Source organism: Nipponia nippon, unplaced genomic scaffold (assembly GCF_047370975.1).
Source record: "Nipponia nippon isolate SJK-2023a ecotype South Korea unplaced genomic scaffold, ASM4737097v1 scaffold_7, whole genome shotgun sequence".
In the NCBI taxonomy this organism is placed as follows: Eukaryota; Metazoa; Chordata; class Aves; order Pelecaniformes; family Threskiornithidae; genus Nipponia; species Nipponia nippon.
This window is the reverse complement of record NW_028262391.1, coordinates 32,309,106-32,333,909: the sequence shown is the minus strand read 5'-3', so window position 1 is coordinate 32,333,909 and position 24,804 is coordinate 32,309,106. Positions and strand designations below refer to the sequence as shown.

At 46.3% G+C, this 24,804-nt stretch overlaps 1 protein-coding gene across 1 annotated transcript in view; it reads right to left on the bottom strand.

Annotated features, from left to right (window-relative positions):
* The window catches only part of HYDIN (HYDIN axonemal central pair apparatus protein), a 158,461-nt gene that overhangs the window by 79,541 nt on the left and 54,116 nt on the right, over positions 1-24,804 (bottom strand). The window contains exons 10-18 of the mRNA XM_087740958.1: positions 22,909-23,008; positions 18,294-18,412; positions 15,939-16,162; positions 11,603-11,670; positions 9,383-9,618; positions 8,529-8,629; positions 7,105-7,240; positions 6,482-6,646; positions 2,882-3,034 (exon numbers count right to left, since the gene is read on the bottom strand). Of these exons, the coding sequence (XP_087597084.1) occupies positions 2,882-3,034; positions 6,482-6,646; positions 7,105-7,240; positions 8,529-8,629; positions 9,383-9,618; positions 11,603-11,670; positions 15,939-16,162; positions 18,294-18,412; positions 22,909-23,008 (1,302 nt within the window). The remainder of the gene's footprint in view (positions 1-2,881; positions 3,035-6,481; positions 6,647-7,104; positions 7,241-8,528; positions 8,630-9,382; positions 9,619-11,602; positions 11,671-15,938; positions 16,163-18,293; positions 18,413-22,908; positions 23,009-24,804) is intronic.

The following is a 24,804-nucleotide window of genomic DNA, read 5'->3' as shown; positions in this document are numbered from 1 at the left end:
GAAAAATGCTTTTTCCTCTCTGCTTTTCTACAGGGAGAGAAAACACTTCCATTAATCAACACAACTCCTTTGCACTTGTCAATATGGCAAAAGTCAGACACCTAGGAAAACAAGAAAAGAAGACGAGAGCAGCAGCAAGGAGGAGAAACAGCCACCTTTTTCAGCAGGTCGCATCAGCCCCCAGCTAAGCTGCAGCAGCTCCTTCATGTTGACCTATTCCTCCAGTCTTTTCTACCACGAAAAAGGCAAACCCTCCCCCCCTGCTGGATCCAGAGGATGCTCTAACAGGGCTGCCTGGCAGCTGGGAAAACAATCTGACAAGGAAAAGTACATCAGACAGGCAGGATTCAGTGGATGAGCATGGTGTGACACAGTGGTCCCAAGGGTCACAGACCTGCAGATACCCCAGCAAGTAGGGATAAGCCAACAGAGGACTAGGGTATGAAGTCCCTACACTCTTCTTCAAACCCAAAAAGCCCCATCTCAATGCAAAACTTTGGAGGTTTTTTATTTATCTCCTTCTGGTGGCAGAGATGCTCAGTGTTGCTCCCCGCAACTTATCCAACAGAGAGAAGAGAAGAGGGGTACAGGGAAGCCTGTGCACAAGGGCTACTCCAGGTAATTCCTTAAGTCACTATCCCAAAGTGAAGTTATCCACAAAAAAGCATCTCGGCTTGCTCAGATAATGCTCTTTTCTCCCACAAAGCTAGAAGAAAAGCTTGACTAGACAGGAACAGCCATTTGCATGTGATGGTTAAGAACACCACCAAGGTGGCAGCATGGCCATCTGTATTACGGTATTTTCCTTTTCTGTTTTGAACAAGACACCAGCCTTTTACTTGCCCTGTTGCTGCCCCTTAATTTAATCTCATTCAGTTTGTTGAGCTGCCAGTCAGCATGCTGTAACATTGCTGATCCAACGCCGCTGTGAAAATTTCAATCAATAGCTCTTTCTTTCAAGTGGGGACCGTGATCCATAAGCCTAACTGCAAACAGACACGGTTTCAAGATTAGCCATCAAATGGGAGACAGGGAGATCACAGCTCACCATCCTGCAGCAATCTCCAAGCAGGATATCAAAGCAGCAGCTTTGACATCTTAGAGAACACAAGACTTGGTTGGAGGGGCACAAGTGAATGAAGGATGCCCAAGTTGCCCACCAGCTAGGCTAAGGGACAGCCGGAGCTAGTTCTGCTCTCAGATGTACATGTGCAGTTCACCCTGACACCCGAACGCATCTCAAATTTTATCTCCAAAATGATTCAGTCCTCTCTTCTTCCTGTCAATAAACTGCCGGGCAGCCTAAGGCAGCAGCGAAGGGCAAAACTTCAACTGAGGCAGCAAAACAGCGCCAAAGTAGGCAGCTGCTGAGGGCAAGGGAGTAGGTTGAGCACATCTCGCCCGCCACAGTGCTGCTCCCATCAGACAGGCTCAGCATCACAGTGTTGAAGAGTCTGAAGAGCCCTTGTTGAAACGGCTGCTCAAGCAGGTTCCCAGGACCTGCCTCCTTGAACATCTCCATGATACCAGCAGCTATCCTGAGAAGCTGAGATGCTCACGGTGGGGTAACTCAACGCTGTGAAGTCAGCAGGGGGGACTACAGAGCAGCAGAGTCCATCTTTACTGCCGGAAAAGAAACCATCCCTGAACCACCTCATATTATTCTTCTGTTTATTGATTAGCCACAATATTTGCAGAGATTGCAGTGAAGCAGGATAGGATTTATTGCACAATCCCATAAATTAGGGCACTGAGGAAAAGGAGAGGCAGATCTACCCCTGCAAGCCCCTTGGCTACACTGCAAGCTGCCCAGGGGAGGGAGGGAAGGCATTACACTGGGACAACAGTACCTAAATACAGCCCTGCAGGTCAGTCATGCAGGGTACAAGCATGCAAAACCCATCATTTATATGACAGTACCACCCATTTGAGGTGGCTTGCTCTCTGCAGAGATGGAAAGTAGATTTTCATTGTGGAGTCAAAGCAAGCTGCCCTGGGAATCCCCCACTTCAAGGTTACATTTATCCTCCTGGGCACAGAAACTGGAGTGAAACAGCTGGAAAAGTAGCAAGAGAGAAATTCAGCCTGGGCTAACCAACCCACCCAGCACGGGGAAGCACAAACCTCCTCCAAAACCCTGTTTTCCTGCCCCGATCTCCCCCGCAGTGGGGAGCACATCCCACCCAGCCTAGCATGCAAGCCCTTCCCAGCTGCACCATCCCTGCTCCCCCTGCCAGGGAAGCAGCCAAGCTCTCCTTCTGCTATGCAGCTTGTCGCACTATGCAGCCTCCAGGAATCAAATAGCTTTTTTCTGCAGCTAGTCTCCAGAGAGGCTCTGCAATGCTGCGGAGTCCACAGACTCTGTAGGTACACGACCCTTACAAGTATATTTTTGTGCAACAACCCAGCTGGTTTGACCCCCAGCAGATGTGAAACTCACCTCACCACGAGCAGTTTGAGGACAGACCTCACACCCTAGTCTCTAGTGTCAACAGGAGTTTGAGGCAAAGCAGATGCAGATGTAACAGGAAAACCACAGGGAAACCCATGCTTTTTCAGGAGCAAAGGGCCACAAGGTTCTCTTGATCTCAGAGCTCCAAAAACATGACTCAGAGCTAAATACCTTCCACAAAATAAAGGGAGAACTTGTAAAAATGATCCAGACTCATTTCTGCTCAAACTTCCATGCAAATTCTCTATTTTACTGAGGGGTCCCCCAGCTAAAAACTGCCCCCAGACCCAGGCTCCTCTTGCTGCATTGTGATGGAATATCTTACTTTCTCTCTCAGATAGCAATGTGGAAATATTGCATATAAAAATCAAATCACAGGGTGCTATGGACCAGTCATTTTTCTTGGAAAATAGCCCCACAGATACTTACCATCTCTGCCCGGAAGGATGCAGGGATGACAGCCTGATTGGAGAGGTGGAGAGTTCGGGAAGCATCCTGTAGAACTTGGATACTGCCAAAATTTATCTTACTCGGATGCACGTAGACAACTGGTCCTTCTCCAATGCTCACTAAATGGATTTTCTGCTCCAGGAAGCAAGTAGGAAAGATCAAAAAAAAAGACCAAAAAAACCCAAAGCCAGAGAAAGTTTAAAAAGATTGGACAGCTCTAAGGGGACTTCTAGACTGGGGGATAATTATGGCTGTTTGAAGTTTTCAGTGCTGTAACACTGATGCAGAAGGCCTGGAGCAAGTGTGGGACCTAGAGTGATCCCGTCTCAAAGCCACCAGGTCCCATTATCCAGGGATAAAGAAAGCCAGTTTCCCATGCTTGCTTTTTCACACCTCCTCCACACCGTTAACTCTCCTTCCTCTACCCTGTGCCTGCTCCCACTCCTTTTACTGCTCAATTTTGCCCCAAACCACCCTCCCTGACTTCTGCTGCTGCACAGCCACACTTGGACAGTAACTTCTTTAACATTCCCAAAACTACACCTGTGAAAACCAGCACAAGTCAGCAAAGCAGCTTCTTCAGAGTAGAGATCATGGTTGATCAGAGTTGCCTCTGATTTGTGCTTATGTGTATTCTTGGTATTATATGAATAACAGACATTAATTATTAATTACATCATTCAAGCAGTATTTTGTTCTTTTGACAGCCTGAGACCCAAAAGTTTTGTTCTTGCAGAACTGGCACAGACTATTGGAGGAGGAATGTGGATCCCTTTGCTAAACCACCTTCTCACATCATTAAAAACAATGAGAATTTATCCAGTCTGGCTGGATTTCACTAGTTCTAAACACCCCAACTCTTAAACAGGATCTGAATGCATAAAACTCCCAACACTGACAAGCTGCTGTATGATTCACTGGAGGGCACGGAGTATGATTTAACCACAAAAGAAACCAGCCTCCATGATGTAAAACCTTTAATGATGTCTGACTCAAGGAAATGGCATTGACAGCTGTCAGAATCACTAGTCCAACTCAGCCAGAAGGAGCAACGTCCAGAAACGCTCATCCCTTGACAGGACACTACTGCGTGCAAGTAAGAGCCAAAAATCATGTACCAAGGCTGCTACCTCAAAAATAAGGAACTGAAGCCATACATGATGATGGATCTTTTATCCCTCTGGGAGAAGGCAGGCATGGAGAGCTGCAGTCTGGGTGATGCTGCTCAAAGGTCCTGGGAAGAAGGGGCTGGAGGGAAGAGCTGTGCCTCACCAGCTGGCTTTGCCTCCAGGTGACAGCGGTGTGGAAGCAGCAAAGGCAGGGCAGAACCCTTTGGAGATGGGCAGAATAACATCTGGAGGATGCCCAGGCTAGCTGGCTTCAATTAGAGTGTGTACTAACACAATATATCCTCACCAAGGAAAGGGTTTATTAAAAAAACAAACAAACAAACTAACAAACAAAAAAACCCTAACAAAACATCCTTCATCTACAGTCTTCTTAAAAGGGACAAGAAAAACCCCGTTCAACAGCATTACAGGCAATGTGACACATGGGGAAAGGCAGTAAAAGGAGATGGCAACTTTGCCATCAGTAATATTGCCATGCATACACACACCCCCAGCAGCACTGCTGGCTTTGTTGATGGGTATGGAATGTCACATTTGATCATTTAGGAAAGAACAGCATCTGGCCCTGGCAGACAGCTGTGGTTTAAGTGACGGCTTATTCTGATAGCAGCCAGCTGCCAAATCCCCTGCCCATGGCACATGAGGCTGTCTTGCCACCGGTAACCCCAGGGTTGGGTTTTACCAGCTCCTTAATGCAGGAGATTACATGAACTAAATTGAAGCTGGCATGCAGTCATCGGCAAACAAAATACCAGGCAACAGACCCATGGAGGGACCCTACGCAACCTGGATGAAAGATCTGTATGATATTTCACCTAACTCTGTAAAGACTTGGTATCAATACCAGACAGCATAACCTAACGCAACAAGAGCAAGCTTATATTTTGCTTTATTGGAATACATTGCAGCAAGGTCAGATTTGCATCATATGATCCATCTGGGTAGGATCTGCCACCAGTGCAGGATGTGTAACAAGATTGTTAGCTGTTCTGCTAGCCCAGAAAGCTCTGGACCAGGGAACAACTGAAACACCCCCTAAACTATAGGGTGGTCCTATAGAAAATGCAAAGAATCTCGCCTGACAGCCAGAAACTCTCATCTGTGCTGTCAATATACCCAGTGAGGTTTCTAACAGCACTTGCTGGGTGCTAGCAGCAACCGAGCGTAAACACTACATGTTAAAGATCAACTTAATGGGTGTACACACTCGCTCAATCTCATGCTAGTCATTTCTTTAGGGACAGCTAGGATTCTCCAGCTGAAATGCTCACCCCTTTGGGCGAAAAATTGACATATTCATCTCCAAATAAAAAAGATTAAGTTTGAAACTATAAATTGTTAGCCCAAGGGTTAAAGCTTTGTAAGATCACTGTAGTTAAACAAGCTAACAGTTAAACAGCTAGGTTTAAAAGGACATTTTCTCCCCTCTAGAATAAGGGAAGTGTGCCTTATATTTATGAGCAACTGTTTTGTCAAACCTCAGACTTCCCTGCAAAGCCTGCACTGCCTGGCCTTCCTGTTGACTGGTTTACACGCACATCCACAAAGGCCTGGGTTGAGATGTTCAGTGGCATCTAGGGGATTTGGCAGCATCGCTTCCATTCGTTTTAATGAAAGTTTAAATCCCTTAGACTGCTTTCAAAATGTCAGCCTTCCTTTCTGTTACAGAAAGCTTAAGGTTCCCAGCAATCCTCTGACATCTTCTTTCATGCTCAGGGAGATGACAAGACATTTTAAAACAGCTGCTTCAAAAGTTAATATCATTTTATATTAAAGTTTAATTAACTAAATTTGTTCTAGATTTCAGCTAGATGAAGCCAGGACACTACATACAATGTTCTCTTGCCTGCATTTTGTTGTCTTTGCTGCTGTTTCGTATGCCCAAATGCAAACATTTTAGGAGGCTCTAGTCCAGGAATGCTTTGCCTCTTCTATTTCCAAGCTTGGTAGAAAAAAAAGTCTCTGTGCTCCAGATGCAAGTGGTGTGGAGACTGGGGTGTCTTTGGTTGGAGCTTTCCGCAAAGAGACGCGATGGATGTTTCTCAGACATGATGGGCCTGACTTTCAGTGTGGTTTCTTACATAGCGCTTGCTTGAGCAGGATTCGAGGATGTCCCTGTGCGCTCCTGAACAAGAGTCCTAACAAAGCAGCAGTTGCTGTTCATCTAATAACCCAGCAGAGGATGAGAACCAGGGATTGTGCTGGGTTTCAGACTGGGCTTGTTATCCCGTCTCACATATCTGTAATTAAGCGCTGTGTGAGACATTTCACCTAAGAGGATACCATCCTTCTTCTCTAGGCATTCGCTGTTGCTCATGCCATGAATCTCTTCTTTCCTTGTCCACATCAGCTATATATTACAAGTTCTTGTTTTCCAAGGAAGAATCCCTGTACACGTTATGCCCCACCAAGATCAGTCACACAAGGACACACATGCTCTAGCACTCACCAGTGAGGATCCTTCGCTCCCAAACACCACAACATGAGCAACAGTGTCCTGCTCTCCCATCACCTGGACTTCCAGTGTAAACAGGACCTCCACCGAGCTGCGTGGCTGGATGATCCCACATGGCATGGGGCTGGAGTACCACACAGCAGCATTCTCCTTGTGTTCCTGTAAGGGACAGAATCAAACCCAACTTCAGAGTGACCTTTGAGGAAACTTTAAACTCCTTGACATCTACCACAACAACAATTCACACACATTTTTAAAAATCCCTAGGATAAAGCAGAAAGGCACAAAACCAGATGCAAGACTTACATGGGCTTAGCAACCTCAGAGGGTCCAAAAGCTGCTGCATCCACAAACACCCACTCCTGTGCTAGCAGCCTCCTCGCAGCAGTTTGTGTGACCCTCTATGTTCTCCTGCATGAAAGCATCCCAAAAACTAGAATATAAACTGCTTCCTAAAGTTTATATTCAGGTAAGTTCTTATTCTCAGCAAACCTTCAGGTGAGAATAGGAACCTACCTGAATATTAACCAGCAAGGTCTTATCCAAACCCCTTTTTTTTTTTTCCTAATAAACCCCTTGATAACATTTGAGGGCAGGAGGCAGATGCAATGCCAAACCTGAGGAAGAACCCCGTAGCAGCCTGGAAGATCGCTGTCGTTCACAAGGGTCAGCATCTGCTGATAGGGGAATTTCAGAAAGCACCGTCCAAATGTCATGATGGGGTTGAGCACTCGCAGTGGAGGAACTATGCATCTAGGCAAAAAGATGAGCAAAAGGGAATTAGAGATACTAAGAGAATGTAGAATTTGTTTACTCCTCGAATAGCGTGAAATGGAGCATAACACATTTGTCACTGTCAAGTAGACATTTAATGCCCCTACAGCGATAAATCGCCTTTAACTTCTTTTTATTCACTTTTATTCAACAGCCTTGTGTAAAGGAGGGCAAACCCTGAGTCTCAGCGTCACAGAGGCTGCCAAGTGCCCAGGCAGAACACGGTGCCCTGTCCCACAGCTGTCTGATGGGCACCTTTGCCCCAGGAGGCTTGCAAGGACCCTCCCAATAGCCCCAGCAAGACGTGAGCTCTGGGGGAGCCTTCCCACCGAGGATCAGTGCTCACCAAGGCTCAGGGAACACAAGACTTCAGTGTCTCAGTAAAAAGGGCTCCCTCCTCTCCCATAACACTCTTGCCCTGCCTATAAACTCAGCCACTTGTCCCAGCAGTGGAGGGCACAAGCCACCACCTGCCTTACGCAGTGGGTGATCACCCCTTCCCCATTTCTGTAGCTACCTTGGTCCTTCACCCCCATGGGTCCATACACTGTCTGTTCCCATTTGCACTTATTTTACAAAATTGCAGCCCAGGCACTGACTGGACAACTCTGCCTGGGAGAAGGAAACAGCATCTCTCTTGTAATTAAACTGACACCCACCACAGCACAACAGGATTGCATCTGGCTCCAGCGAGAACAACTTTTGGCTTAAGTCTGAGAACATTAACCCTCAAAAGAACCAGAGGAAAGCAGAGAAACCTGAGCTCACCTTCCACATCAAGGACTATTTTTCCCTTCGTAAGATCTTGCCTTCATTTTTCCCTCACCAGTCCTGCCATAAGCCCCATCCCCATTTGCACGTGCTTTCGTTAGCTGAACCAGACACCAGCTTTCAGCAGGCTGCTTGCTGCGTCCCAAACGAATGTTGCATTTTGGTCACAACCCAGCACAAGTCCACCATTTGCAGGAAGGAGAGGCGTCCCTTTGGAAATTTGTTACACTTCAAGCACCAAAAAAAAGGCCAATAATGAATATAATTACTGTTCCCTTTACCAAAAGGCTCAGGGCTGTGCCTGTCCGTTGAGCACAGGTGCTTCTCAACATGGGCTGCTTTCAAAGCACTGCTGTTCTCATATCTAGCTGGGCAGAACTAGCTCATTAAGCAAAGATTCTCGTTTGGAGCTGGAGCCAGCAAACTGCATGCAAGGCAGCGTGCTGGTGGTGGATGCATGAAGAGAGATGATGAGCTGCAAGGAAAGCGCTAATACCTGGCTGTAAGAGGCAATGCCAACACCTCCTTGCCAACACCATCCACGTCCACCACCAGCGCCAGCTCGTATCTCTTCACAGTGTTGGAACACAGGGTGACCTGGTGGAAGAGAAGAGCATCAAATACTTCATCACTCCCAAAAGCCATCATCCATGTGTGGTGTCCTCCAGTTCTTGTTCCACAGTAAGGAGAAGGAGGATTTTGCCTTAATTCGTCTGCTGGTCCATATGTAGAGCAGTCTCTGGGAGTAATAAAACTGTTCTGACATTATCTGCTTTGTTAAATACACCATGCAGTTATCAGGGCATATGTAAACCAAATTAAAGCACAATTAGACTAATGGTCTACTCACCACTGTATTAAAATTAAGGGACCAATTTTTAATCTTGACTACTATTGCATAAATCCAGAGGAAATCTGTTGAACAGAATGAGTTCAGCTTTACAGTGATTTTACTGGAGATTGCTGCAGTGAATACAGCTCCTTCTGCTCAACAGGAGAGGAGAAATAAGACCAGGAAGAAAAACAAACTGCTTTATACAATGACATCTCTTTTTAACGGTCACCTTCTATCCTCATCCTTCCTCTGCCCACTTTCAATCAAAGAAATCACTCCAAGCAGCTCTCAAAAACACATGAATAGCTTCTGTACTTGACTATATGGTACAAGACCTTCAGCTTATGATTTTAGAAACAAAATGGTGCTCCTCCCAGAGTAACCCAGCCAACAAAAGCCTAACACTAATGCATATATCCTACTCGCCTTATGCTAGCAGCACTAAAGCCCTCTCATGCATCAGTGAAGCTTCAGCTCCACCAGCTGAAGCACGTATGACCAGACTCTTCCCACACCTGGATATCCAGGAGTCCCTGGGAGCGGATGGTTCCTCTGCAGGGCATTACGGTAAATTCAGTTGGCTTGACACGACCTTGAGCTCCCTTTCTCCAGGATGGGCGAGTGATGTCTGACATCTGAACAAAACTGGTAACACTGGGCTCTCCTGAGCCGTCCCCAGGAATGCGAAGGTTGAAAGTCATGGGCACCAAGGAGGTGTTAGTGAGGCGACACGACAAGGTGCGAGGAAAGCCTAGGAAAATGACACAAATATGAATTTAGGCACCAATTAACCTCTGATTCCCAGTGTAAATATCCTGTTATGATAAAACTGTGCTTGGAGTTTAGCTCTTTTCAATCTGAATTACAGCTAATTGAGAAGCTAAGCAAGGAATTAATCGCCGCTTCAGTTCCCTTTTATGCTGATCACAGAGATTGCTTCCTTGGCAATGCCCACTCTTAGCGATGCCAAATACCAGACATTTTTCTCTCTAACTGAGGAGCTCTCTCACATGCCCCCAAACTAGCACAGATTATTTCTCACTCATGAGTGTGCATCCAGACAGACCATTTATCCTGAAAATTCAATCCATAAAATTCCCTATTAACTCCATGAACATTCCCACAGTTTTCAGTATATAAAAGTAGTGTATTGGCATCAAGGAGAAGCTACAGTAAAAGGATGGATGAAACTGGGAACTATAGCATGATGCAAAGTGCTCTAATACAGTTTCTCTCTCTAGGCAGGATCCTTAAGGCGTCTCCTGTTTTGGGGCAACGAGACTGAGCACGTGACAATTTGCAGCCCACTTCACAGGAGGCAAGCCTGATGCTTAGACATTAGCAGGAACCTTGTCTCACCTTACCTAACAAATGGGGACATCACATCCACACTGCACACTGGCTTTGATTACTGCCCTCAAAGTTTTACACCACTTTAGCTTTGATGCTAGCTTTCCATTATGCACCAGTGGTACAACCACACCTGATGGCAATGTTCTGCAGGACATCAGCCCACAACCTGCTTCTGGAGTGGACATCTGGCTTGGCTAGCCAGCTCTGCAAGAGTGAGACATCTCCCATCGCCTGCTTACCAAGCGTTATTTGACTACAGATGGGGAGGAAAACCAACTGCAGACACAGCAGGTAGTTTCTCCATGCCCATCAACACTGCCCACTGCCGACCTCCAGCAATTACTCCAGCAGGGAGGCAGGAGGCGCACAAAAAGGACAAACACAGACTTCATAATCCCAAACGAGACTGAAGTCTCCAGATGCAGACAACAGTTAGCAGCATAGCTAAAAGAAGCAAAAATACAATAGCTGCCTTCAGCTGAAAAGGCCTTATTAATGAAATCAGATTAAGTAGGATGAATCTCCTATTACATAACCATATTTCTGCCTGGTGCATTTCTTGTTGTTTTATTTATTCAAAAGGAAACAAAGAAGTGGCAGAGGGGTGATGCAGGGAGAGGAGGAAGCAGCTCAGGAAAGGTAATGAGTTTTCTTAAAAAGTCTATGAACAGCATGAAAACACAGAGGCATCCTGGGCACAGAATGATAATGGCCCTTCAATCAATCCACAATTGATTTCACATTTAAACTTTTGATCATCTCAGTAAAAAGCCTTTTGTGAGAGGGGGAGAGAGAACCAGAATCTGCATTTCAATGGAGATGCTCTGGATGCTCAGCCACAGTCTCTGTCAGCAGAGCTGGGCTTTGGCAGGGAAGGAGCCCGCATCTCTGAGGACATAAGTGCCTGATGCAGCACTATTGCTTGGGCATATTACCTGGTAGGTGATAACGAGGTGCCCTCACAGCACTAATTAACATCTCACACTAAAGGTCAGGTGGGTAACTGGTGTCTTTGCCTTGCAACAGGAACATTGACCGAGAGCAGCTACAGGCTAGTACATGGGTTAAATTCCCTTCTCCTGCAGTCCTGTCCCCTGGGCCCTTCTGGGACAAGGACTTTCACAGTCATTCTGCTGCCAAGAATTGGGAGGTTGGAGCTGAACAGACTATGAGAGACACCAGAAAATACTAACTTTCTATTCCTTTGGTCCTATTTGATCTCATGATGGCGAAATACTGCCAAAGTAACCATCAGCCCTGGTTTTAACACCCTGAAGGCTGCTATGGAGGAACACAAACGACAGATGCTCTTACGTTCAAGTGCTCCATTTTGGTAATGCACAGACCTCTCAACCTGTGGTCCAAGCCCAGGGCACACTCACCAAAGGAGACGTCACCGAAGCGGAGGGAAGGTACATTGAAATGAAAAGTCGGTCCGATGACACAGCCCCTGTGAGGACAAAGACAGGCAGAGGAGGCATTGGCGTGGTTAAAGAGAATTGCAAAGTGTTCAGCTTTCGTTACTGCTTGGATGGATAAAAGCTGCTCTCAGAACCACAGTGTGTTTCAAATCAACCCATCACCCTTGTGCTCAGCACAGCAGCCATGTAGACAGGAGGCAGCCAAAGCAAAGTGGTCAGCAGCTGATAGCTGCTGATGTGGCCATGTAGGCAGGGTATGCCCCCAAATTGCTGCTGGCCCAATAAAGGACCCTGAACAAGTGATGGCTCCATGCCTCAGTTTCCCCATCTGTAACGCGATGGACACAGAGGTGTCCACACAAAAGTGGACTCATTGTAACTAGCCTTCCCACACAGATTCTCTGCTTTGGTATTTCTTAGCTGGAACTGGTGTTTCCACGGAGCATATGAACACGTTTTCCTCAGAAGATCTTGATCCATGTAATCATTAGGTATGCAGGATTTTGAGGCATGAATCCAGGGGAGACCCAAACATCCATTGAGAAGAGCCGCAACAGTTTGATGCGGTAGACAGTTGAATCTTGGAGGAAAGTACCAGCTTGTCACCAATGCACCAGCTGACACATCCAAGAGCAACACACGTCTTAAACCACTGCACGTGGGTGTCCTGAACCCACCACACCACCTTGCCCATCCTTAAATTCAGCAGACAGGCTCCAAACTTCAAAACTCACCAACATCCACTGAAATCAGCACTTGAAGCTGCACAACATTCATTAATTTATTTCATGGTTGATGCCAATCAATGCCAGCTCTGCCTCTTAGTTAAAAATCACGAACCACAGTGAACAGTGCCTTCTACTTTTATTCACAGGACTGCCACTGGGTCTGTTCTGCACATGAACAGACCCCAGCATCCTGCAGGAGGGACCTGTGTTCATCTGTGGTGTCCTGCTTCCAGCATCCCTTTCTAAATACCAAAGAAACAAGCACTCAGGATCTTCTAAGGTTGGTTTCCAAGTAAAGAATAATCACCTATGATTTGGGCATCTTCTGATTGCACAGTCAAAAAGCACTCAAAAACTGACTTTCAGAAATTTCAATCCAACGCTAATTCTCAATTCTTGGAGCTGAATCAGTTCCTGAGAATAAGACAGGTAGCAAATCTCTGCTGCTGCTGAAGTTCCCTCTCCAAGGACCTCGCGTAATCAGACCTAACCTCCCAAGCCCTAACAGCTTACTTTGGACGGAACAAAGGGAGCAGACATGCTTTCCGTCACAGCACTTGCCAGGAGACGATAGAAAACTACCTCCAAACCAACCACAACTGGGGATCACACTGGGAAACTGCCAAGGATGAGCCTTGCCAGGCAGGTGGAGAAATGACTGCCATTTCTGCTGAGTGCACCGTATCTGTGCTCAAGTAAGTTAAACCTGAATGACTGCCCAGAAGGCTCAGGCAAAGAGCCAGCCCAGAGCTCTGTGCACCACAGCTGATAACAGTACAGCTTGCAAGAAAATGGAGGAAAAGGCAGTGTTTTTGGCAACAACTGTGTTTTACAGTAGCATTAAATAATGCATTTCTGAAGAGAGATCAGGGTCCTTGCAGAGCAGGAAGGATAACACAAGGTGGGAGAGGAACCACTTGAACTTTCATCCCCGTTCCTTCCTTTGCAGCCCAGTGTCCCACCAGCCAGCTCACCTCCATTCAAGAAGAACAGGGAGGTTTTCTCCATGGAGATCTAAATCCAGTGCTCAAAGCCTCCTGAAGAGGGAGGCTCAGCTTCACCTGGTGGGTGGACATCTCAAAGGCATTTAAAAACAAACAGCTTGAGTTGTGGGGCTGGAGAATGAGAGCTAAGGGCTGGATAGGGATTCTTGAAAAAGGCAAGACAGAAATCAAAGAGGCAGATGCCATCTCAGGGAGGAGTGGACTCCTCCAGGAAGGAAGAGTACACGGATGGGGAAGAAATAAATAAAAAAGGGCCAGCAATCCTCTTTCACTGAGATATAAGGTCTGCACTGAGCCCAGGGTGATGCTGGCAGAACAGGGCAGAGTGGCCCCAGAGAAGGGGAGGATGTGCTGGGCACTGGGAGCCAGGGCATCAGTGGGGAAAAAAGGACCACTTCATTTGGTTGCGGGGAAGCCAAAGGACAACTATCCCACTGACAGCTGTTTCCTTCCCCAGCAGTGAGGCCATTGCGGGGCAGAGGCCGCGGGCACTATCCAAGCAATACTGTATTCTACCTGTGATAAGTGCAACTAGCAAGACCTGCCCTTGCTCAAGGAGAAACCTGCTTATGCAATAACATCCCGTGACCAATCTGGGGGAGGGACAGAGGAGAATAAATTATTTGATTGTGAAATGTTCCCTCTTGATTTCCAAAAAAAGCAGCACTTTCCCTCCAAATACAAAGCCAACATAATTGTTTCTCTACTGAGGTCAACAGACCTACTCACCACTCTTCTCTTGCAAAGTAATAACCTTGTTGTTCTTTTTTATCAATTTCTCTTATCTTGTTGGTAAAATTGACTGCAGATTCCTTTCATTTCTTTACTACCTTGATCTAGTGCCTCCTAACAGCAGCAGCCAAGGAGGCACAGCCAGCCGCAAAGCTCCAGAGCACCCAGCATCAGCTTTCCTGCCTACACCACGTTATCCCACCAGCCCATGGTTAAGACTAGCTGGAACAAGTTTGCATGCTGCTGTGGTCCTGAGAAGTGAGCTTTGCCTCGCCTATCATCAGCTTTTTTTTTTTTTTCCCCCTTCCCCTTCTCCCCTTTGCTCAGTGAGGATTATCTGTTGCAACGGCACCAGCCCATGGGATGATGCCCAAGTCCTTGTGACAGGACTTGCTGCAGAGCTCCCCATCCCCCACATCAGCACTTTTCTGGCTGCAGAAAGGAGATACCGTAGCACTCACTGTACAAGAACCAGGAGGACAGCTTGTCCCAACACATTAGCGTGAGAGACGATGTTGAGGCTGCTGCTACCCATTTTGTATGGATTACTAACAGAGGATTTTAAAAACACTGCTTCTGGCTGCAGAATCACCCAGGCTGGCCCATCTCCAAAGCCTTGCTGGCCTTGCTGTGTGTTCAGGTGGGATGTCCCAGACCATCTACTGCCCAAAGCTGATACTATCACACTGTCTGCCATGGCCCAAGGAGGAATGAGCTACCTGTAAGCAGGAGTCACTCCAGCTCCTGGGTACCCAGACTGGGCAGCAGGCATCTCACACACCTTTCCTGTACAGCCTCCAGTCAAACTTTTTTCCAGCATGAGTAGTCACTTAAAGCCCTGGGGTCCTCGCACAGAGAGGTCAAAGGGTCACAAAAAGAACCTGCTGCTGCCAAATTCTGTGCAAACAGTCACAGCTCTGGAAAGTCACAGAGCCACGCTGGCTCAACCACGAAGGCAAAGCTGCTTCCCAGAAGAACCCAAAACTTTGAAAGTTAAACTGGGTATTGAAAGCATAGCAGGCATGGTCATAGGTGGCCAGCAGGTCGAGGGAGGTGATTCTGCCCGTCTACTCTGCTCTGGTGAGGCCCCACCTGCAGTACTGCATCCAGCTCTGGGGCCCCCAGCACAGGAAAGAGATGGACCTGTTGGAGCAGGTCCAGAGGAGGGTCATGAAGATGATCAGAGGGCTGGAGCACCTCTCCTATGAAGAAAGGCTGAGAGAGTTGGCATCGTTCAGCCTGGAGAAGAGAAGGCTCTGGGGAGACCTTATTGCAGCCTTCCAGTACTTAAAGGGGGCTTATAAGAAAGATGGGGACAAACTTTAGCAGGGCCTGTAGCAATAGGACAAGGGGTAATGGTTTTAAACTAGAAGATAGTAGATTCAGATCAGATAGAAGGAAAAAATTTTTTACAATGAAGCTGGTGAGGCACTGGAACGCGTTGCCCAGAGAGGTGGCAGATGCCCCATCCCTGAAAACATTCAAGGTCAGGTTGGACAGGGCTCTGAGTAACCTGATCTAGTTGAAGATGTCCATGCTCATTGCAGAGGGGTAGGACTAGATGACCTTTAAGGGTCCCTTCCAACCCAAACCATTCTATGATTTCCTCTCGCAGACAATTACACTTCATTTGCTGCTGCAATTGCAAGGTTCAAACTGGAGTCAAGGTTAAAAAGCCTTGGCTCTTAGTGTGGGGATGCTAGAATCAGAGCCAAAACTAAGACCTTAGACAACACCTTTTTTCTCTGCTCCATCGTAAAATGAGGTAGGTGGGAGATGATTATCCAGAGATAACTACAGATGTACCCACCAGGGTCCTATAACCCTCCTTACCTGATAGTCAAGGTCACAGGCTCAGCGGATCCATTCACACTGAACCTGAATTCTTCTGTGAACTGGCCCAGGATGGTGGAACTGAAGGAGATCTGGATGACTTGGAGCCCATCCGGCAAAATGATGCCCTTCTCGGGGAGAAAGGTAAAGCAAGAGCCCAGAGCTGTATCTGGAGGGACCAAGTTGAAGAGAGCATCGATGACTCCTTTGTTAAACAGGATCACCTGCAGCAGCAAAAAAGTGAAATGGAAATACATAAGGAATCTTCTTTTCTTACAGAAGGCTGATTTGTTTTCTGATTAAACAATTAACATCTGTAAAAGACAGAAGATGCTGTGTGCTGCTGCTTGGCAGAAGCCAAAGAAAATACAACAGGGTAAGTTCTGCCTTCGGGTTTTTTCATGCAAAGCAGTGATAACTTCATATAAACAGAGTCACTCTGGGTTTATTCCACTGACACAGAGCAGTCCACTTCAGCTTGCAGTGCAGAGGACCTGCTCAGCATCACCAACTTGATTCAGACCTGTCCCTATGAGCAACGAAGGGTGGTTGCAGCATTACTAGTGAATCATCACACAACTGCTTCGGCTCCAGGCGAGTCCGATCCTGCCAAGGGCAGAACACGTTCAGCTTCCATTGCAGCCAATGAGTTTATTGCATGCAGAAGACACCTCAGGACAGCACTATAACCAACTTCAGAAGCACCCCCCAACTCTGCTACAGTATATAATTTAGCTTTCTTTTAATTTTTTCTTTAACATGATAGTTTATTAGTCTTTGCTTAAACAGACATGGCAGGAAAGGATGAGCATGAGGTGCATAGCAGCTCCACCTATTCCAAAGTATTTTTCTTTCCTGAATATTCACAGCCACCATCTAAGATTTTATCGTTATTAGAATAAGCTGCAAATTTAGAACCAAGCCGAATTTTGTTGAACACTCGAGAGACCTACTGCCTCGAACAAGTGACACAATCCCACAGCATTTGTTGAGATTCAGCTCTTTTCGTGTTGGGCGAGAAATGCCCACATCTGCCCGTGAGTACCAGCATGCTGTCAGTCACCAACAAACCTACCCCAAAGCAAATGTGTAAAGTTTCTGATTGCTGCAGGGTGAGATCCTACCATTTCCATGGACTTACTATCTGCTTTGGATTTCTTTTCCCTAATTTTTGTCTTTGCAAAACCTGTCAGAAAAATTGAGACAGCAGCAGAGAGATGTGCCTTACTTTTTAATTTTGCAGCTGCTGTTGAAAATATTAATGTATTCAAACTCTGCAATGGTAACTTGAAAACTATTCTCTCCTCTCATGTGTTTTACACCTTAGTTACAAATTGCACTTAGGGATCCTATGCTGAGCTGAGGTTTACCTCCAGTCTAGCTGCTTAGGACAGCACTAACAGCATCATCTACTTATTCACATTTTCTCAAGTAATGAATATAATAAATTGATATAGAGAGAATCAAAGTATCAGCATTAAAAAAGCATAGAGCACACAATGTTTTGGTAAGAAAACACCTTAATGTGTCCTTCCCCGCCACAGTCAAGCTTTCGAAAGTGTCTGGCATGATATATTGCCTCATTTTCTACCTTTTTCACTTGCTCTATCTTATTTTTTTGCAGAAGACTTGACACCATTGGGGGGAAGAATATATATAGAAAGTTCCTTTGTTTCATTTCAAGAAATGCTTTGCTCTTTATAGAACCAGAGATGCACCAACTCTGAAGTGTGGCGAGAGACTGGTCAGCATGTGGAAGCACTCCCAATTTCTTTGCAAGGGGCAGCTCTGAGCCAGGAGGCTGGTTGGCTTTCCTCTGACTCCCAGGAATTGGTAGGATACACTTAACTGAAAACCGTTTGCAATGGACTTGAGTTCAAACATGGTAAATTTGTTCCAGCTGCTGTTTAACAGCCAGAGTACAAAGGTGCATTGCATCTAGGGCTGAAACAAAAGCCTCTGAATACTTATCTTTTTGACCCAGTGTTGCTGTCATGTGTCAAGGGTTTGGGGTTTTTTTTGGAATGTTTTTTTTTGTTGTTGTTTGGGTTTTTTTGTTTGTTTTTGGTTTTGGTTTTTGTTTGGTTGTTTTTTGGTTTTTTTTTTTGCATGATGCCTCCCAGCTGATCTCAAAGGGAGATTGCCAAAAAGCAGGGATTAGGGTTTCATAAACAACATATACACCTTTCAGACCCCATCAAAAGTATCCAGATTCTGTGACAACCCCCAAATTTTACTATTATTTCAAATATGCCCTGCCCACAACTGCTTGAGTTGCCAGAAATCCCACTGGTCCACGAGGCTCACTGCTGCCATCAGGATCCAGCCCAAACCCTGAGAACCCCTACTGCTCACCTCATAGCTGTGGGCTGATCCAACAAAAACCTTCCCGATGTCCAGCTGGTCAAAGCTGAAGCGGAGCCGGGGCCCTATGCCTTCCCCTTTGATGCGCAGAGGCAGCCTGGTCTCTCGGCCTGGGGAGAAATTTCCATTTCAGTACAATAATTCCCTCTGTTGCCCTGGATTTTCCAGGCTGCCTCAATGCTAGTCCCTGACTCCAGGCTGGATGGGACCAGCTTTAGATGCTCCAGAAGAAGATACAGGACCCTCCTCTTCCCTTGGGATGCTCCAAGAGAAGATACAGGACCCTTCTCTTCCCTCAGGATAAATGCCCTTGAGCTGGTTTCTAGTTTCTAACCAACCACTTGGGCTCGTTTCTAGTTTAGCCATCACTTTGCACCCTGGAAAAGTGATGCTGACTTTAAAACATGATCTCTGAATTTCTTCAAAAGCACTTAGATGAGCTTTGAAATCCATCCAGTGAAGGCACAAAGCTCATGAAACAGAGCTGAAGATAAAAATCCTCTGTCTGTTCTGATGCAATCAGAGATGACAGCACAGGAGCCGAGAAGTACGAGCTCAAGCAAGGCGAAGCTCCCTGCTAATGGCGATACACACGTCTGAGTGCCGCCTAGAGCAGGCAGAGCATCTCAGGCACTGCCTGCACCTAACATACAGCTCCATACCTGGGTGCTCCAAGGCTCACCTCCTGCAGCAGTGCCTAAATAACACAGGGTTTTATGATCTCCAGAGAGGAGAAGCACTCACCTATTCCCACCGTGATACCAAGAGCTCAGCTTTGTAAAGACACCTCACCTGAAGCATGCTGAGCAGTTACGGAAAGCCAGCCTCCTCACTACTGAGATCAGATAAGCCACAAATATACTGCTAATACACACATCCCTTGATGCAAAGGTAACTGAGACTGCAAGGCTTATAGCTAAACTCTAAGATGCTAATTTTCTTCCGTAAGTCTGCCAAGATGACGTAGTGCAGGGTCTTTCAGTCTGAAGGCTGTTCTGAACCACTGGAGCAGGCCAAAGTGCCTGAATCCTAGCTCGAATTTCAGCTTGGGTCTCCCTGCCATCCCATTCTACTCTGCATGGAAAGAGAGTAGCACAAGAAGGAAAAGAGAGCCCCAAAAGTTGTACATAACCCTCATTGTAGCTTTTGTGCAAAAATATTCCTCTTTTCTTCAAGCTCCGTTTGTGCAATGCTCACCCTTTATTAAAAATTAGGGAATGAAGGTTGCTTTTAAAAAAAGTCTTCTGCATAGTTATTCCAGACTGTCCAAAATTACTTTTTATTGCAAAGAGAGGCCCAGGTGTGACAAGACAGTGACTAGATCACAACTTGAAAAAACTCTCCTGGAACAGCCTTTTCAATGATTACTGACTTTTTGATCTTGCAACCATGGGATGAGGTTGTTTGATGATGTCCAAAGCCAGAAAGGAAGAGCTATGGAGCTTCTGTTGAATTCAACATTTTTAAAGTGGATCCAGCCAAAGCCCAGCTGATAGCAGAGATGAGAGTTATGTTTCACAGCTCGGGCATTAATTGGAGGGCTGTGTATTTCTATTTCAGAAATATTATAAAAGAGGAAGTATTGGGTGCTCACTGTCAAAAGATTTCTCCATCTTGCATCATGTGTGGCTTAATTTTCATTAAAAACTCTAGGTCTAAGCCATCAAAGCTCTTAGGAAATGGCAAAAATTTCCAAGTGACAAGCTTTTGTCCATGATCATGCTGAGACATGTCCCATGGCTACTGTGATCGAAAAAATCAGTGGCAGTTCTTCCCCTTCCCTGTAGGTCCTCATCCTCTCCTGAAGGTCCATGGAAATCATCCTTTCTTCTACCTCTCCATTGAACTTGAAACTTTAGGAAATTCCAGAAATTTTGCTCTTTCTCCTTCCAGGTGAACCTCAGAGTGGCTTCTTCCCAAAGGAGGAGGAGCAGACTAAACTACAGGCAGCATTCAGGAGAGCTGAGAGGAAAAAAAAGAGTATGTCCTCCTCTTTGCTAGGAGCTGGGGCTTTCAGGAGCATCCCACCTTTGCTCAAGAGCTATGGCCCTGTGATGCTCCCACCATAACATGTCCTGAAGCACACAGACCAAGGGCATGGAGGGGCTACAGCCTCCTTGTCCTCATTCCCAAATCCACACCTGGGACTGTGGAGTGAGAATTTGGATCTTAAGTGGGAATAATACCTTGGCACATCACGCAGGGTGTACAATTTGGCATTGCTGCCTTGCTTTCAACTCAACAGGGCTGTAGGTGGCCCAACAGCACAGGCCTTTGTTGCCAACGTCCTTAACTTCTGCTTTCTGACACTCAGTTTCTTGTTCACAGAATGTCCCCACATTTTGTGACTGTTTTTGAACGCGATTCTCATCTGACCACATCAATAAAGAGTTTTATTTGATGCAGGACAGTTCTGTCACAAGGCAAGGGAGTGATCATCATTTGGGATTTTGCTTCTCCCTACAAGAGTGGCTTAGAAAAGGGTTTTGCAAGGTGTAACCCAATACAGTTCTGTGTGCACACAAACCTAAAAATGAATTTTAGGTGTCTGAGCCCCCCACCGTGTGCTCCCTTCCAGCACTCAAGAGCCATGGCTTTATTTACATGGATAACTAAGAAAGTTCATTTTGAGCTTAAATATTTGCCAAGAGCAAATTTCAAACCACTTCTTAACTGCCAGCTTTGCAAGTTGTCCAGTGCTGATTAGTTCTGTAAATCACCTGATCCAGAAGCATCTGCTAAGCAATTTATGGAGGCACCTGCAAAAAAAGTGGAAGCCAGCAAAGCCTCTTTTCCAGTGGGGCATGAGATCCAGCTGCACAATTCAGTGCTGCACTGGGACAAAGCTTCCAAATATTCCCAGCAAGGGGCAGGCATGCCACCTGCACATCACACTCCAAAGGGATTTGTCACTGGCATGCAAATGCACAAGGAAGGCAGCCACACTTCTTAGAGGAACCAAGAAGCAAAATTAATTGACTCCCTAGTTAAAGGTCGTTGTTTTATTCTAAAGAAGAAACTCATTTTGCACCCAGAGACCGTGACTCTGGGACAGTTTCCATCCTGACAATACAGTGGATCAGGTGTATTTTGTAAGGGCTGAGGGGTAGGTGCATCATTTAAATGACCTCCTAGAGGTCCTCTTCCAAGGAGCCAGTGGAAGAGCTAAGCTCTCCTGAAGGCCCATCAAGTAGTTCAAGAGCAGTCTCCTCTGTCTAAACACAGATCATTTGCCCAGCTCCGTTTCCTATAACTCCCAGACCAGCTCAAGGGTTGCATGCAAGCAGTTTTCCTATTTCTCTGCAGTGAAAAAGCTCTCCTGGCACAGCCCCTGGAGATCCCTGCAGCAAACTGATGGACGCCTCCACCACCAGAGCAAGAATCCCAGAGCCAGGAGCACAGCATTGAGCGAGGAATCCCTTGGGAGCAACTTTTTAAATCAATCCTTTCCTTCCACAGCTCTAATAACTGCAGCTGGTGGGCAGGAAGACAGTTTGTTAACACAAGCCCTGTGTAATTACTGTAGGTGGCATTTGCCAAGTAAACCCTGCGCAATTACTGTATAAATAAAAAGCTGTTTCATGACATTTGTGTCTGTCAGCTTGGAGCAGCAAGGAAAGCAGCAAAGCAGCTGCGCTGGTGATTTCAGCACCCTCTAGAATGGGAGCCTGGCTGCTGGAGGACCACAGGTCTTGCACCACTTCCCCTTAGATGGGGAAAGCCATAATGTTCCCTGGATGGAAATCTGACAGCTCTCTCGCGCTCTTGAAAAACACCTTAAGCAGCACCATACAGAGACGCAGAGGAAGGACAAGGTAACCCAAACCACGCAGCTTGCTGCAAGCATTCCCTGGCCCATGCTAGCACAGCAAAGCAATCACCTCTGTAAGGGCAAAGATGGTATAACTTGGGTGGGTCAACGATAACCGCTCCCAGAAAAAGACTTGACAGCACTTCCGTAAGACAGGATGAGCATAAAGCTTGTCTAGCAGACTGCTCGGACTCCGATCTCCAGGAAGGGTGTTCACCCTGCTGAGTACAGCAAGCCCTGTGCAATGCTACCCGTACGCACCATAGACTAGGAGCCCCAAGGTGACAATGCCCACACAAGGAGAGAAGCACATGCTGGCCAGAGGTTGTCCTTTTGCAGACACCTGCACTCAGCAGGGCTCAGCCACCTAAGGTCTGGCAGCGTCTGGGTAGCGAGGGGTGATCCAGGGTCTGGGAGACCATGTAATAGACTCATCTTGGAGGTAAATGCTCTATAGGGCCTTAGTGCTTGTCCATTAAAGCTGCTCTGCTGTGTAGCTCTTTGGCTTTTACAGACACCTCGCAGCAGAGCAAATGCTGGCAAACTCATGGCATGAAAACTTATCCCTTCACTGCCGTGGCTGTTCTGGGATCAGTGATCCAAGCTTGTAGCCAGGCATCCTGAGGGCTGGCCTTGCACAGGAGACCACCTGGAAACCGCAGGGACAGCGGGCATGTGCCAGCACCGCCCTGCTGACCACTGACCCTTCGTAGCAATTACAGGAGAACTGAGTGGGCTGGTTCTATTCGTGCCTTGCCTTCACCGTGGGTTACAGAAGCAAGAGAAAAGCTGTACCTGAGATGTCACAGTAGACCGTTTGTTGATAGACTCTGGCTTCTTGGGGTTTAAAGATCACATTAATTTCTGCTGAAGAATTTGGCCAGACATCTCCCTCCTAAAACATAAGCAGACAGCAAACCATTTATCTTCAAACGTTACATTTCTTGTTTTCAAACACAGCTCTGTAGCCTATATTTAGAGCATCGATGAAGAGCAAGGAGCAAATAACACTTATCAACAAAATTTATAAGAGTTTGGAAGCAGCTGCAAAAAAAAACTTCCTAAGTCCCTTACCAGCACCTGGTAGAGGCATTCTGTTAAATTAGGTCTATAAAGAAGCAAACAAGCCAGCTCACACTCCAGCAAATCAAGCAGGATTTCTTCAGAGGTACCAGCCGCTCGAAGGAAAAGGTACCTCTCTCCTGCAAACCTTCCCATATATCCCTGTATCACTATGGCTACGTGAACACCTCTGCTGAGATCAGAAGTGATTTAGAGAATCAAATGGATTTTTCCATTTTTAGTTACAAAGGTGCTGCCTCTTATACCCTTCACCTGTACATGTATTTAAGTATATAACGTACTCTGGTGAGTCTGGGGCAGTCAGCACCTAGCAGAACAAGCCCTCCTGCCTGGGGATTAATGAAGAACAGACTCCTTGTTGATGGCTGCTTCTGCCCCACGCCACGAGCAGTCAGCCAGCATGTAGGTTACAAAAGATTTGAAGTTGAGAGTTGGATGTGTCCTGTTTATCTCTGCAAGGTGCATACACTCCTGTTTCCCTGAACACAGGCTCAAACAAGAAGAGACAGGATTTGCTTACATCTCCACACCTCTTTCAACCAAAAATGAAGTAAAATAGCTCTTTTCCTTGTCATGCTCAGAGATTGAAGTCTGGGCCGCGCTACCAGTGCTTCTGCAACTGTCTGCTGCTTCCACAGGGTCTTCTCTCTCTGCTTCTGTCCCCAAGAGTCCTGGCACTAGCACTCAGTCCCAGGGAGCTCTCTCATTTTTGGAGGCATCCCTGGTTTATAAAGGCTCTCACTCACTTCTTGTAACTGGTTTAAAAAAAGGCACCACTTACATCCCCTCAACCCCTACCATTACAAATGTCTCTTTGTGCATTTGTTGACATAAATATATGCATGTCTGACAACTGTAATAATACTCTACAAGGAATGAAAAATTTAGCTTATAGAAGGAGATGAAAAGAACAGAGTTATTTTTCTATCAACGAAGTGAGGCTTTGATTCTGCTTGCTGCTGGGTATCCTCAGTACTTTGTCCAGAAGAGTCTTGAACTGACTGGAGCCTCCGGCACTCCTGCAGCATAAATATTAAATAACTCTAATACTTCCTATCGACTTAGCGCTTATATAGCTCAAAGGACAGCCCCCACAAAAATTAAAGAGCTATGACACGGTGAGTTATTGGGCTGCAGCTGCAAATAATTCCCTAATGCACAGGCGGCTCAGAGTCAACAGAACAGAGGGAAGAACAGGCAGAAAAAACTGTTTCGAACCCCAACAAACCATCACCACCACAACAATAAGGAAAGGGAAGTCTGAAAGCATAAAGTCACTTGGATTCCTCTCAAAACCTAGAGCAAACACATTTGCCAGATCAAATGTACTTCGTGTTTCTATCCAGCAAGCAACTAGATGAAGACGAAGCCTTATTATATGACAGCACGCTCGCTAGAGGAAGCAAACTGGGGACATCAGTCTGCAACTCACAGTCAGCATGCTAGATATCAGAGCCTTTGGGTCCCATAGGGGTGCTGCACGGACTGAGCATCCACAGAGTTCTCTTAGATTTGCAGGAATAAAAGCATTCAGGGTGCTCTGAACAACATAAGCTCTGCTATGACACCCGGAGCTTGCCTAAGCCAAGCCACTGAGAAAAAACACTC